The 14,924-nt window shown below is 52.8% G+C and overlaps 1 protein-coding gene across 12 annotated transcripts in view; it reads left to right on the top strand.

Annotated features, from left to right (window-relative positions):
* Positions 1 to 14,924, top strand: part of TRIM9 (tripartite motif containing 9) — a 71,288-nt gene that overhangs the window by 38,843 nt on the left and 17,521 nt on the right. For 9 of the 12 annotated variants that reach the window (XM_056347260.1, XM_056347259.1, XM_056347258.1 and 6 more), the window contains exons 2-6: positions 1,184 to 1,279; positions 1,744 to 1,866; positions 11,027 to 11,137; positions 11,722 to 11,875; positions 14,605 to 14,762. In XM_056347260.1, coding sequence (XP_056203235.1) covers positions 1,184 to 1,279; positions 1,744 to 1,866; positions 11,027 to 11,137; positions 11,722 to 11,875; positions 14,605 to 14,762 — 642 coding nt within the window. The remainder of the gene's footprint in view (positions 1 to 1,183; positions 1,280 to 1,743; positions 1,867 to 11,026; positions 11,138 to 11,721; positions 11,876 to 14,604; positions 14,763 to 14,924) is intronic. The other 3 variants (XM_056347261.1, XM_056347254.1, XM_056347252.1) reach the window with 1 other exon arrangement.

Below are 14,924 nucleotides of genomic sequence, written 5' to 3'. Positions count from 1 at the left end.
ATCACTAGGGTTATATTAACATCTCCTGGGGAAGCAGCAGTAAGGTCATTTTCTGGGCCATTAAATGGTTGCCATTCATTTGCTGCCTTGTCTCTTCGATAGCAATTCTTTTTTTCTTGATTTCAGCCCAGCACCATCTCAGCAGGCACTGCGCTCTGCTGACCTCTCATCCCTTCTGCACCATCACTCCCCCTCCTCCCCGTTCCTGTCTCACCTCCTCCCTCTCCCTGTGCCAGCATCTGAGGGAGCACGGCACAACAGAGCAGGGGCCAGCCTGGTGCCAACATCCTGATCACAGGAGAGATGGTTGCAGTTAGGTTTTTGGAGATTTGGGGACATCAGCCGTCTTCTGGGCTCCCTTCTGTGTCAGCTGCAAAAAAAGATCACACCTCAAAACCTGCATGATGTTTGCAGGCAATTTGCAGCCCACAAAAGAGGCAAAATCTGTCCTGAGAGGTAAATTTTCAGGGGTGATTTGCCCAGCTCTTGAGATAATAACTGTTGCTGAAATCATGGCAAAAGAGAAAGATTCCTGAGTTAATGTTTGGGAAGCGCCATGAAAATGAGAAAGCACAAGACAATCATTATTATTTCCATGTTACGCTGCTCAGCTCAGCACAGGCCAGAGCAGGCTGTGGGTGTGTGCTCCCACCCCTAGCACTGGAGGAGGAAGGAGCAGTCAGTATTTTGCACAGCAATGGAGGACCCTGCTTTATGTTAGCTTTCAGGAGGGACTGGGAGATTTTCAGTCTGAATCAGGTGGCCTGACCTGTGCCCTTGTGGTAGTCAGCCTCAGCAGGCATGGGTCAGATCCTACAGGATTTTGGTGTCTGGCTCCCTGGAGAGCGCAGATCCAGCAGAGGTAGTGACTGGCTCACTTTGAGACCCAGGATGGGTGCGATTTGTCCCTGATCATGCAGGGAAGCCTGTGGAGAAGGCGGACACTGAATATCTGCTTCCCAAAGCCAGGACATCCATGATGACGGCTAACCCTCCTTTTCCTCTCCTTATACTCAGGCCAGCAGGGGCAGAAGGACACCTTGGTGGGTTGCTGAAGGCTCCACAGCCCGGGGAGGCAGTGCTGGGCTGCAGTCCATCCCCAGCCCAAATTGCACATCAGCTCCTCCAGCGCAAGCATGAGTCCAGGACATGGAAATGAGCTCACTCTTTCTTCCCTCTGCAGAGCCAGCTTTCCCAGGCCCTGAATGGGTTGTCAGACAGAGCCAAGGAAGCAAAAGAGTTCCTGGTCCAACTCCGCAACATGGTGCAGCAAATCCAGGTACTGTGTCTTCTGGCCAAGGAACAGCCCCCTCCTACCAGTTTGAGCTGCTCTCTGCCATCCTCTGTCCCATCATCCCCAGCTTGGTTTGGTGGATGTCCTCCCAAAGGGGCCCACACCTGGCTTTTCCTATTACCCCCTGCAGCCCTCCCAAAAACTGCTCCTCCCAAAGCTGCCTGTGTCGTGGAGGGAGCAGCAGAGACCCCAGTCCTTCCCATCTCTGCCACAGGTAGATCCAAGGGTGTGGCAGGATGGACAAAACCTGTTCCTCACCTGCCACCATGGTGGCATTTGCCATGAGCCAAGGGCGTAAGCATCCCACGTGCTACTGCTGTGGATTTGTGAGTTGCAGTGGTGCAGCTGCATATATAAATATGGCTCATGTGGTGTCATAAAAAAATACAAGGTTTCCCAACTGAAATAGAGATGCTCCCCGGGCTGTGATGCTCTGCTCTGACCCACAGGAGAACAGCGTGGAGTTTGAGGCCTGTCTGGTGGCCCAGTGTGATGCCCTCATTGATGCCCTCAACAGAAGGAAAGCCCAGTTGCTGTCCCGGGTCAACAAGGAGCATGAGACCAAGCTGAAGGTGAGCCCCTACCCACTGGCTTGGTGGTCAGAGAGCTTTCTGCAGGGTTGGCACCAGATGGGGATGAGGACTGTCGTGCTGTTTGTTGGGGTGAAGTACCACGGGAGGAGCAGGGAGGTCACTGGAAAGCTGCTCTTGCTTTTCACATTAGCTGAATTCCATTTTGCTGCAGATGCCCAGCCCACTCCCAGCATGACAGGCCCTGAACAAAGTGCTGCTTCCTCCAAGTGGTGGTTCCTACCGAATTGGGCCAGTTACTAGTCATTAGGTCAGCACAACCATGTGTACAGCATCCACAGGCTGGAAAATGTACAACATTGGTTTGAAGCTACTGGTGTGATCCTGCAGGATGCTGAGTGCCTGTAACTTCTGCTGTCTTCAGCTGAAGTCGTGGGGCACATGTTGTCATGAGATGCCGCTTTCATCACCAGGCAGGAGCAGGAATTGCTCTGTGTTTTGTACTTGGTGAGCACCTCATAGCCTCAAGGTGGTGGTTGCACTGAGAGGTAAATTGTTGGCATTGGGGGAGCTGAGGTGCAGCTCTCAACGTGAGCGTTGAGGTCAGCTGTGAAAAGGGGCTCCTGGCTTGTGTCGTTACTGCAGTCACTACACTGTGTCTTTTCAGCTGGTTTACGGCTGAAAATGGAAGCAAAGTGTCAAATCTCACCCGGGACTGGGGGGTAGCAGGTGTAGCATAGCCCAGTACCTGCTGGACAAGCTAGTTGCACCTCAGCCATCACTGATACAGGGCAACTGAGGCATTTCACATCACTTTGTGCTTCCAGGGTCCCTCTTGCAAGGGCTTTTCAGTGTTCTGGCTAGAAACATCCATGTCTCTTTTCTGGCTCCACTTGCATCCCCCCCCGGCCTTGATTTGGGCCACCCAGTAGGCTCCCAGAGGGATTCCTGGAGCTGCCTAAAATGGAGGAGGAGGCTGCCAGTTGTCTGCCTGCAGATGATGGGCACTGCAACACGAGGGCATGTGAGCATTTCCATCAGGAGATGGACAATAGCAGCTTTGTGGGACCGAGCCCAGCATCAGTGCTCAGTGTCCAACAATAAAGCACAACCTCAAATAGGCATGCCATGCCGCCAGCTTGTCTTCTAGGCACAGAGAGGACCTCCACTGCCTGGTGGGCTCTCTTTCCCTCTTCCCCTTCATGGCACGGTTAGTTAAACTCTTACAAAGCCAGGCAGCACAAAGTAATTTCCCTGCTCAGCACAACCCACAGAGACCTTTCACTTTTTGGCCAGAAGAAAGGATCTGCATCCCACTGCTTGCTCTTACCATATTGCCTGTCCCCCCAGCACATGCACACGTATGTCCCACCCCCATCCACCCTTGTTATCAACTGGGCTTTAGGCAGTCCTGGACCTTAAAAGAAGAAACAGCTGCTGGGTTTCAGACTGGACTCTGTTAAAATCAGCCCTCAAGCCTCCATTCCTGAAGGGCCAAGCTTTTACAGCTCCCCACACACCATGGGAAGGGAGCTGCGTGGGCAGGAGGGGCTCCGTGGTGCTGGGTTCTCCAACAGATGTGGCACATGAGCTTGCATCCAGTTACCAGTAGCATCACAGCAGCTGCTGCTTAAAATCCAGAAGCTGCTCCCCTCTGCTCTGCAGCCTGTGGAGTGTTGCTCAGATTTTTAGCCTGAAATTGTTTGATTTTCAGTTTTAATTCTTGCAGGGTAGAGGGGTTAAGTAATAAAGGCAGTGGTGCTGCCTTGGTCTTAGGCTTGTGTGGGAAGAGTCGTGCAGCCCTGACCCACCTGAGTGCCAGCTAGAGTCCTGCACACTGAGATTTGCCTCCTGTGGCTTCAGCATCGTCAGGCTGGGACACAGAGCCTTAACATGCAGCCCGGGTGAATGCACATCCTTCCCCTCTGGCCTGGGGGACAGGGACAGAGAGGGTCTTGCCTGCTTTCACAAGCTGCAGATGGGACAGGGGCTGCAGGAGAGCCCCAGGCCTGTTGGGTACCTCCTTGGCATCCTCATTGTGCACACACAGGGTCCCCTGGCCGCACCAGGCCACTGAGGCGAGATTCGCCACCGACCCTGCAGCCTGTCCCCCCCACCCCCATCCCCAGCATTGCTTCTGTTACCCAGGGGAAAGGGCTGCCCGGGTCATCACCGCATGGGGCAGTTTCCCCTTTGCCCCTTCCAAGGAGTCCCCTGGACAAAGGCAGCACCTGCAGCTCCAGCTGGGGACAGGCTGGGCTGGCCTCACTCGAAGGGTCGAGACATGAAAGGGGAGCAGCATTGTGTCTGGAGCAGCTGCCTCCCGACGGGATGTCCCTGTCACTGCCCAAGGCTGGGGCTGGCTGGGGGGGATAAAAGCCCCCAGCTATTGCTCTGAGGCTCTTGAGCACTGGAAGCATTGCTGAGGGAGCAGGAATCCTTCCAGGGTGTCAGGAAGGATGATGTGTGTGGTGTGACACTGTGCCACCTCTGTGAACAGCCACCTCCCCACCTCTGCCCACCCTGCCGCAGCAGCATGCTGTGTGCTTGGTGCCGTCTCTTCCTGCACATGCCCTGGCATGCACTTTGTGCTGAATTTGGATGCATGGTGGGTCTTCCTGCAGGACCACAGGGCTTGTCCTGACTGATGGTCACATTAGGATGGGACACTGGCTGCTGACTGCTGGTGATAGCTTCACCCCTTCCCAAAGGAGACCAGCCCAGAGCATCCCAGCCTGGCCTGCATGTCCACTTGCTGCTTCGTGTCCCCAGAGCATCTCAGCTGAGGAGGAGATGAGCAGATAAGACTGACCAGTGAGGCTTAGCTGTGCCACCCAGGACCCCTTTCAGATCCAAACTAGCTGCTCCAGCAGCTGGCATGGAGCCGCAATGCCCTGGCCGCAGATGATCTCCCCGTGGGCTGCCCCTCCTGCCTGCTGGGAGGTTGGCCATCACAGCAGGGCATGGCACCATGTAGGCGAGGAGGAGAGGCATGAAGGGACAAAGCTTGCCGGCTGGCACTGTGCCACAGGCGCCTTTCACCGGAGAGCCCAAGTTCCCATTTCTGTGAGGCAGCCAGAGTTGGGGTCAGCTCAGCTTCAGGACTGACCTACTTTGGTTTGACACATATTTCATGGAGGCAAGCACAAATCCAGGTTTGCCTGTGGGCCAGCACTAATTACTCCAGAGTGGAGAGAGGTTTGGGAGGAAATGAACTTGGAAGCATTTCCCCACCCACCCCCTACACTTGGATTCAGATTAAGGACCCAGGCTTTAAAAAATGACATCTGGAGGAGCAGCGGGGCCAGGTGCCTGCTCCATCTCTAGGACCAACCTCCTTGTCTGTCCTGCTTCCTCATCGCTGACCCTGGTTTTTAAAGGACCAGTATGGTCTTGCCAAGGGAAGATGCCCTACAGCATGGGCTGGTTTGTGCAGGGGACATAGAGGCTTCCTTGCAGTGCTGTCCCAGGAAGAAATCTCTCCTCAATCCACAGCATGCATGGATTGGTCTCTGCATGTACCTCCTTTAAGCTTTCTGCAGTGTGGTGGACCATTCTGGCTGCCTTCTGGCCTTCAGGTCATAGGATGTCTTTGCTCTGTGGTTTCACCACGGTGCTTTGACTGCAGAGCCCTTGCAGGCAAGCAGCAGTTGTCACATTTCTCAGGGGAGCTAATTATATAGGAAACGTTCACCAAGGGCTCTAGCCTATAGCACTGGATATCCAGAGATGTAATGCTGGTCCATGACCCTTCTTTAGGTGTTACAGGCAGGATTTTCCAGGAAGCCCAAGGGAACTTGATGTCCCCTGTTGGATTAGGTCATTGGGAATCAGGACTGGTGTGTAAGGATGAGAAGGCGGTGCGGTTTAGTTTCCTGTGCCATACCATTTCTCTCTGGAAACACCAGACAGGACACACAGGTCAGATAAGCTCATCACAAGGTAGATTATTTCCCAAAGATGCAAATACCAGCCCACTGCTTTCTCTTACAAATCCCTCCACACTCTGCAGTTTTTCCCCTGTCATGATGTCTGGCCACCTTGGGAAGGGCATCAGCACCAGGAGCCGAGCACTGAGGCTGAGGAGCTCTGCAGAGCTGTGATCAGGCTGCAGGGATGCCTCTAGTTTTCTGATGTCCCTCAAGCTTTCCACTTGTTCTGCTGAAAAGCTGTATCAAGTCTGTCCTCCGTAGCATCTGTCCATGTGCTATGTTCCTCCAGTGGCTCTGCACTGGAGACCAGGTCTCTGTATCACACCTTCCCACACTTGTTGGTGCTGTACAAAAGCTTTGATCAGAGCTGGCTATGCAAGCTTCCAGGACATGCAGCCGCCAGCATTGCACAGGGTTGTTAACGCAGCAGCTCTGCTTTTCCCAGCTCCAGCTTGAGCCTCCTCTCCCAATAGCAAGAGGCAAGTCACCATGGAAACATCCACCTGGAAATGCTGTGCTCAGAGGACACGTGGTTGTGGGATTCAGCACAATCAGTGTCGGGATCTGTTCTGGGGATTTTTCCTGGGGATTTTTCCGTCCAGGATTTTTCCATCTGGGTTTGCAGCACTGCAGTGAAGCACAGGAGCCCCGCTCCCCTTAACACCACCCTCCATCCCTGCAACTGTGCGGGTGACCTTACCCTGGCCATGGTGTGCCAGGAGAGTGGAGGCTTCGTGTCCTGCACGTGACCTCCCTGCAGGACTCATCTCAGACGCTGAGGACCCAAGGTTCAAGTGAGGTTGAGTGCCTTGGAAACTGGTTATCTAGCTGAGTACTCAAAAGAGGGGGAAGGTGAGGAAGACGTTTTAAGTAGAGATGAGTGCAGATGTTAGTGCCTTCTAGGAGCTGTATTAAAATGTAAATTATAGTTAATGTCATCTTACAGGGGAAAAAAAGCTCTTGAAATAAATGTCCTATTTTAAGGTAGTAGTGAACTGCTGTGAGTGCACAGCAAAAGTCCTTTTTATAGGTAGTGATTAGCAGCCAGGTTCTGGCTGTTGCCTCCTTTGGCACCTAAAGGGGAAAAAAAAGGCATTTGATAAAAGCAACCACAAACAAAATGTATGGAACTGCCCAAATGCCTTCAGCAGCTGAGCCATTAGCCCTTTCCCAGAAGATGCCACCATGCAGTGAGGTGTGTTCCCTGCATAGTTTCAGGAGAGGTTTGTGAACTGTCTACCTTCATGCAGAAGTCATGGCAGCCTGGTTTCCCTGGCAGTCTGGTGAATACTGCAAGCCTTTTGAGGCCTCCTGATCCTCAGCCCAACACAGCCTCATTTGCTTGCACAAGTCAAAGGCTTGAGGAACCTCCAGATTTCACTTTCAGCTCTCTTCACTGAAATACCCTTCATTACCAGGGTAACAGGGAGCTGAGGTACCCCAGGGAGTGGAAATTCCTGATGCATGAGGAGAACCACAGGATGCTTAAGGCCGCGTGGAAAACTTTTCTGATTCATCGGCCCCACTGGGTTTAGACTGTCCCTTCAAAGGTGTGGGAGATGTTTGTGTCTTATTTTTAAAACCTTTACTTTCCCTAATCAAAGTGATTCGTGACTGCATCCCATTTCTCATGTGGAGCACAGAAGCAGTAATGCCACAAAGTCCTACCTAGGTCCCAACCAAAGATCCCTCTTCTTGCCTTGAAAACAGTTTGTTGGTGGCAAAGGGAACATGGATTTCCACTGTTGGCTTGCCTGCTGTGTAGATGCTACAATTAAACTGCTGTTTCACGCTCTAGTTCTCCAGATAAATAGATGCTTGGTCCCCAAAGGGGATCACAGAGTTACAGAAGGGCAGGATCGACGGGGCTGAAGGTGCGGGCTGGGACAGAGCTGCAGCGGCTTCTCTGGTGCAGTTTCTGAGCACCTAGAGCAGGCTGCCCTGGACTGCCTCCAGTTGGGTTTTAAATGTCTCCCAGGCTGGAGACTCCACAGCCTTTCTGTTCTGGTCTTTGATCACGTTTACGAAAAATAAAAAAAGCTTTTATTTACATTTAAATGAAATTTCTTGTATCTCGTTTTGCACTCACATACATAAAGTTTTACGTAGCCTCAGTGGCAGCCTGCAGCAAGCGCTTCCACTCCCAACCAGACCTTTATTAGCAGGGATAATCTGCCAGGAAGCTCAGTTATTAATCAGCCTGGAGTTGCCTGGCACTGGCCTCACCTCACCCTGCTGATAGAGGGGCAAAGCCTGGGCTGGCATCTCCATGCCCCAGCTCCCTCCTCCCAGGCAGTGCCAGGGAGCCCCGCAGGTCTCATGCTAACACCGGAGCAGTGGTGGCAGGTCCCCTTGCCTCGCTGGTAACCCCATCTCTTGGCCAAGTGGGTGCCAGGGGATCCAGTTGCATGTCCAGGGCTGTCCTGGGACACTGTGTCTGTCTTCATCGAGTAAATGCTGTTTCTTGGAGGCTCACGTCTGGCTGGAGGTAGCAGATGGCAATTCTGCTGATAATACTTATAAAGCATCTACTCGGGCAGGGAGAGGCTCACAAATTCATTTGCAAATCAGACACAAATTTAAGCTGCAAAGAAGATAAGAAGATTGTTTTACCAATCCCATCTTTGCTGTCTTCCTGGTGGCATGTGCATTTCCCCACAGAAGGGCCTCGCATGAAAGGAGGCTGATTTTCTGGGCGTTCAGGGTGGGATCCCCACCCACCCATCTGCAGCCCAGCCCAGCAGGGAGTGCAGAACCTTGCTCCAGCTCTGTTGGTGCAGTCAGGATATGCTCTTAACAGCAAGGCTGGAGCCCACAAGCTGGGCTCATCTCACAGTGTTACACAGTGGTCTGCAGCCGAGGGACCCAACGTCCATACAACTGACATCCCGCGCAAGAGCGGAACAGCCCCCCAACACCCTCTCCCTGAGCAGAAGAGATCAAATCAATGCAAGGGGCGTTGCATGGCAGGGGCTGCAGGTTGCTGCCAGGCTTTGCACCCCCACTGCACCTTCTGGATCCCACCCCAAAGGACTGACCATCCTTTGAAGGGCTGCAAAATGAAGCCCAGGGGCTTGCCCACGCTTTCAGAAAAGGTCAGCGTAGGAGTCCAGATCTCCAGGACTAGCTGTTGTCTCCGCTCCATCCCAGCAGAGCCATTCCAGTGCACTCAAGTGTTAGAAACTGACATTGAATGAACTCTTCCCTCTAATGACAGCGTTTGATGCCAAAACCAGCGTGTGCCAATCATGCTGCTCGCTAGCCCTGTCTCAGAGTGATCCATCATCTCTGCAAGCCTCCTAACACGTCTTTTGGTCCAAAGGAACAATATGGGAGCTCCCCCTGCTGCCTTGTTTACCCTGCACACAGGGTGCACCGGCTGCATCCCCCTTCCCAGCACCTGGGCTTGCTCTGGCCTCCCTCTGCCATAGGCTGGGATTGCTAAAAGCAGCAAGAAGTGGCTGCTCCCTAAAAAATCCAGAGCCATCTAGGAGAGTGCTCTGTGGCATTTCACAGAAGCAGATATGTTGTCTCGAGCTGCAGGACTGATAATTCTTTTCTTCCTGTTAGGTGATTAAGTAGAGGTGATTAAATTATAATTAATCAACACATGGTGTGATTGATTGCCCTGCAGGAGTCATCACCCCCCCTTGAAGCCCAGATTCATAGAATCATATAATCAGTTACGTTGGAAAGGACCTTGTAAGATCATCGAGTCCAACCATATTATTAGTCCATGGGCTGATCTTTCACCCATCTCAGCCACGGTGCTCCTGACTTGCACCACAAGTACGCAGCAAGAAGTATCCAGCCAGTGGGTTCCTTCATTCATAAAATGGCCGAGAGAAGAAAAAAACCAGATACAGCTGTGTGGGGAGAATGGAAAAGCTTTCATATTTATTCACCGCAGGAGGCTGACATGTGCTTCTTTTCACCTCCTCATCCCTCAGAGCAGTAGGGGTGCTCACAGGAGGAGGTGCTTCCCAGCCCAGGGTGGTCATTCAAGTGCTGCTGTGCTTATGGAGTGGTGGGCATGCTGGGATTCACTGACTGTGGTGCTGAGGACACAACTGCGCTTTCAGAAATGTTAATCACTGCTTATTGCAGCTTTTTCCATCCTACTGCAGCTGCAGCTGCTGAGGCAAAGCTCATCTTTACTGTCTGTAACATCCTGGATAGCTGGGGTCTCTAGAGCTGCCTAGCTTTGTTCAATCCTAGTGGAGAACTTTACACAGCTTTGAAGAAAAAAAAATTATCTGCCGTGAGCACGTTCCTCTCTAAAGCATAGTCTCTCTTCCTGAGCTGTTCTGCCAATCTCCCATGACAGAAATCCTGCTGACACTGGGTGCAGACCTGCATTGTCTCCTTCTGTGGGGATTCAGCATGAGGCACCAGCCAACCTTCAAATATATCCTTGTGGTACGGGAGCCTGCACCCTGTCCTCCCCGCTGTGTTTCAGGGAAGATCAGCAGAGCCCACAGGCACCGGCCAAGCCACATGCTTGTGCTTCGCTGCTGGGATGCTGAAACGCATTCCCCTGGGGAAACCATCCATGGGTACAAGAAGACATGCTTTAGCATGCAGCCTGGGCAGCCCCAGACAGAGCTCAGTGTGCCATAGAGAGCCCTGATGCAAGGCGAGCAGGATTTATCTCCTCTCACTAGCACATCTCTTTCTCTGAGCTCATCCCCACACTCCTGCTGCAGCCGGTGGAGAAAATGAGGCAATTCTGCAGCATGGTCCATCCCAGGCGGTGGGCAGATGAGCATCTCAAACAGACCATGAGTCAGAGCTGAAGCTGGGGAGGTGGTGCTTTCATTTCTCTCAGAAATACCAAAATGCCAGGAGCGCTGCTGGTGGTTGGGTGCAGCTGCCCCGGCGCCAGCCCTGCAGCCCGGCTGCATGCCAGGGATGGATAGGGCAGCAGCTATGTGTCTATGGAGGTAGGCATTTGGTGTGCATGGTGTTCATAAGCTTTGGAAGTTGTCTTTAAAGACAGAGCATGGAACTGCCCTACTGCTTTAAATAATTATGTGGGTTAATAATTTTGAGCTAAACAAGGCTTGTTTAGCACCAGGTTTTCAAAGGTCTGGAATCTGATGTATGAGTCTTGGCCAACTCTGCCTTTTTCTGTTCCCTTGAGTCTTTGTCGCTTTTCACATTGACCTGAGCCCATCCCTGTGTAGCCACGCAGCACTGAAGCCCATTTGCTCCCTGTCTCCCCAAACCCCGCGGCTCTGAGCAACGCTGCTTTTCTTGTCCCATTGCAGGTGGTACGAGACCAGATTTCTCACTGCACGGTCAAGCTGCGCCAGACCACGGGCCTGATGGAGTACTGCCTGGAGGTCATCAAGGAGAACGACCCCAGCGGCTTCCTGCAGGTTGGTGTGGAGCTGCTCACGTCTGGGCGGCGGGGGGAATGGCAAAGGTATCATGCAGCCAGAGGCCCTAGGGTAACACAGCAGAGTTGGGGGGGTTACACCAAAGATGATGTCCCCGGCTTTTCCAGTCATAAAATCAAGCCTCTCATCACGTGTAGGTTTGAAGCAGGACAGAAGCAGAACCAGGCCAGGGATATTTGTTATTCTGACCAGAGGAATAGAGGGTTGCAGCAGACGGTAGCGTATCTCTGGAGCAGTGATCATAAAGTGCTGTCTTGTGGCTCTCCAGCAAGAGATGGTCATATTGCACTGGGGAACTGCATCTCACCATTCATTCCTGAGCTGGTCCCTTGGTGCTAGACCCTGCCTTTAAAATAGTCCCCAAAACTCCTGGGGTCCCTCTGCCAATCTGAGCCTGCAGCAAAGGACGATGCTAGAAACCATGTGTGAAGTCCCAGCCTTTGGTAGTCAGGGGCAGAAGTGGCAGCCTGGGAGGCCCAGAGAAAGAGGGGAGCAGGGCAGGGACAAGGCACAGCATGTAGCCTTGGTGGCTCTCGGTAGCTGAGGATGCTCCTTGCCACCAGATCTCCGATGCTCTCATCAGGAGAGTGCACTTAACCGAGGACCAGTGGGGAAAGGGGACGCTCACACCTCGGATGACCACGGACTTCGACCTGAACCTTGACAATGCTCCTCTGCTGCAGTCCATCCATCAGCTCGACTTTGTCCAGATGAAAGGTAAGAATATTTCTAGTGCCTTTCAAAAGCCTGTCTTGGTTCATGCTGAGTACTTCCATGCAAGGCATCACAGAGAAGAGGCAGGAGAGGAGAGTTTCTTAATCTTCTGGCAAGATTCGGCACCCCAGACCCTATTTTGCACCCCTGGGCCAGTCATCTGCCTCCTTGTCTTGGATCCCTGGGCAACTGTGTGCCAGACTGAGGTGCTGAGAGCTTGGGTTTGCCTCATTAAGAAGCACTCTGCAGGCTGGGACCAGGGTCTCAGGAGCAGCACAAGGCACTTCCCACACCTGTACTCACACACATTCCCTGGCTCAGTGCTAAGCAGCACCTGGCATGGGCCAGCTAGCCAGCTGCCTGCTGCAGGCAGCCACGGTGTCCCTCCAAATACAAAGGTATGAAGAGCCATGCCACGTAGCTTGGGGTCTTTGCTCCCTCACCTCTCCTCGCTATTGTTTTTTTAGACCTTCATTTCAGTTTTAATTTCCTCCTTGTTCTCCATTCTCTCTGTGCTCACTCTCTGGTAGCACGGAGAGCCACTGCATTTGCGTTGCAGGAAGCAGAGAGCAGCTGCAACCTGTGAGCAATTTGTGATTTGGCAAGTCCAGGAAAGCTGACAGAAGATGCAAATGGGCTGTGGTGCAGGGAGGCTCAGGAGGACATTGAATCTAGGCCTGTACCTTCAGTGGGTGCAAATGAGCTGCCTGGAGGAAAGACCACCAGCTGCGGGACTGGCGTGTTCTTCATTGCCTTCACAGCTGGATTTCCTGACTCAGGAGCCCTTTGCAGACAGCAGCATTTCTCAGCAGTCAGGCACAGGAAGGCTGTTGACCACTCGCTTCCTCTAACGATAGCAAGTATTTTCAAATAATGGCCCCGCTGGTATTTGCTGCAGTGAGAAGGGTGCATTGGGCATGGCTGCTGGGAGCGGCCATAGTTGCTCATCTTTAACCAGGCTGTTAATTTGAAGTGTCAGTAACATTTTCTGATAGGGAGGGGAGCCAAACCGAGGGAGGGCTGGATTACTTTTTTGCTTACACAACAATTGTGGAGATGTTAGCGTGTTCCTGTCCTTCCTTTCAATTTAGCCCAGGGGAGTTATTTTTAATTAATAAGAGCAAATCTGCTGCTGGTTTAGCTGCCCACCCTCCTCTGTGGAGGCAGAGCAGACCCGAGAGAGGCTGACCTCTCATCTCACCCTCACTGTGAAAATAAGTTGCATTTTGTAGACTTTGCAGGAGGTTGGGTTTGGATCCCAAACAGGTGTCAGCACTGGGGGAGGCAAGGCAACACCAGAGGTCTTGATAAAGAGCAAAGGTGAGCAATAGGTACAGAGCATCCCGCAGCCATTGCCAGCACATGCTGGGCACAAGCAGCATCCCTTCTGTTGTATCAGCTGTAATGTGAGGGCTTTCACCACTCCGTTTCTCCAGGCACTCAGCCTGGTTGTTCCTGAGGATCCAAGCCAGGAGGTGGAGGAGTGGCAGAGGGAGGTGGTGCATGGTGAACCTTTGCCAGCAAGCCTGGTTTTTCTCTCCCAGGCATCCGTAGCTCCTCCATATCTTGTCTGGGTTCTCCATGTCTTTTTTTTCTCTGGCTCTTGTCAGACTTTGCGCAGTGAGAATAAGGATGGAGGATGAGCAGCTCTGTTGAGAGGAGGTTTGGGAGGGCTGTCCCTGGGCAGGGGATGGGATGTGTCAGTGGACATCCCCTTTCCCTGTTGTGCTGTCACCCCTCCATGCTTTTCAGAGCAGGAGTGGGCTGTGATACCCACGTGCATCTACAGCTTGAGCAGAAAAAGCCCTGACGGTCCTTTATATCCCCTGTGTAGCTGATGGGAGGCTATAGGGTACACAGCCTCACAGCCTCAGTACCAGAGGTGTGCAGAGGCTGAAGGCAAGGACTGTCTGGTGCCTGTTTGGAGACCTCTCTGAAATGTGCTTGTGCCTCCCCGGGAGGTGTTCAGCGGCAAGGGCTGTTTGTTGGTGGGCTGGCAGAGGGGGCAGCCTTGGGGACCCCACAGTAACCCCCAAAATGGGTGCTCCGCTTGAGACAGGGTGGAAGGACCCTGAGCCCTTTCAGGCAGGTCAAGGGTGCTAAAAAGGCATTGTTGAGAGACACACTCACCTCTCCACCCGGTGTCATAGTTTGTGCAGTTGCCACCCCTTTTAGGACAGACTCTACTATGGCAAAAAGATCAGATGCTCCCTGTTCTGCAGGTCCTGAGACTCATCCCTGCTGCTCCAGCATCACTTGCTTTGTTGTAGTGAATTTGTTCGATGGAAAAGGAGAGCAGTGCTTGCTGCTAGATTGTGGCCAGGCCCACAGCTGCAGCCAGCTCTGCAGAGCATGTGGGTAAATGTCGCAGATTTGGGACTGGCTGCTGTGAAGGATCCAGGCAGTTCTATACCAGGTATATTGCTGCACTGCCATATTTCACCAAAATGCATTAGAAAACAGGAAGAAAGCAGAAAAGCTCTGGGTAAATCTCAGCTTTACCAGGCTGCGGGGTGGAGGAATTTGGTGGAGCTTGTTTGGAGAGCAGTCCTTTCTACTTCCTCCCCACCTCACACGCACAAGATCGTAGTTACATCTCTTGTGCTGTGCTGGCTTCACACCAAGGCAATAAACGCATCATCCACGCTCCAGCTGAAACATGCATGCCATGGCTATCCCCCTGCTCCTCCTTTGTGGTGCTAGCAGCCAGGGTTACACTAATTTGTGTTTAGTTTCCTCCCCAGTGCCGGCTCCCCCGATCCTGCAGCTAGAGGAGTGTTGCACCCACAACAACAGTGCCACCTTGTCCTGGAAGCAGCCCCCCTTGTCGACGGTGCAGGTGGAAGGCTACATCCTGGAGCTCGATGATGGCAACGGCGGCCAGTTCAGGGTAGGTGCCCAGTGCGTGAAGCCAGTCTCAGTGGCAATGTGTTTCATCTGGCTCCAGCATTGCCCTGCCATGAAGTGACCAAAGAATTCTCTAGACTTTTTTACAAGTCCCCCTCCTTCCGTGGGAACGTGAGATTTGCTGCTGGGGTGGCCAGGGAAGCTG

This window comes from Falco biarmicus, chromosome 7 (assembly GCF_023638135.1).
Source record: "Falco biarmicus isolate bFalBia1 chromosome 7, bFalBia1.pri, whole genome shotgun sequence".
Lineage (NCBI taxonomy): Eukaryota > Metazoa > Chordata > Aves > Falconiformes > Falconidae > Falco > Falco biarmicus.
This window is presented reverse-complemented; position numbering and strand designations above follow the sequence as displayed.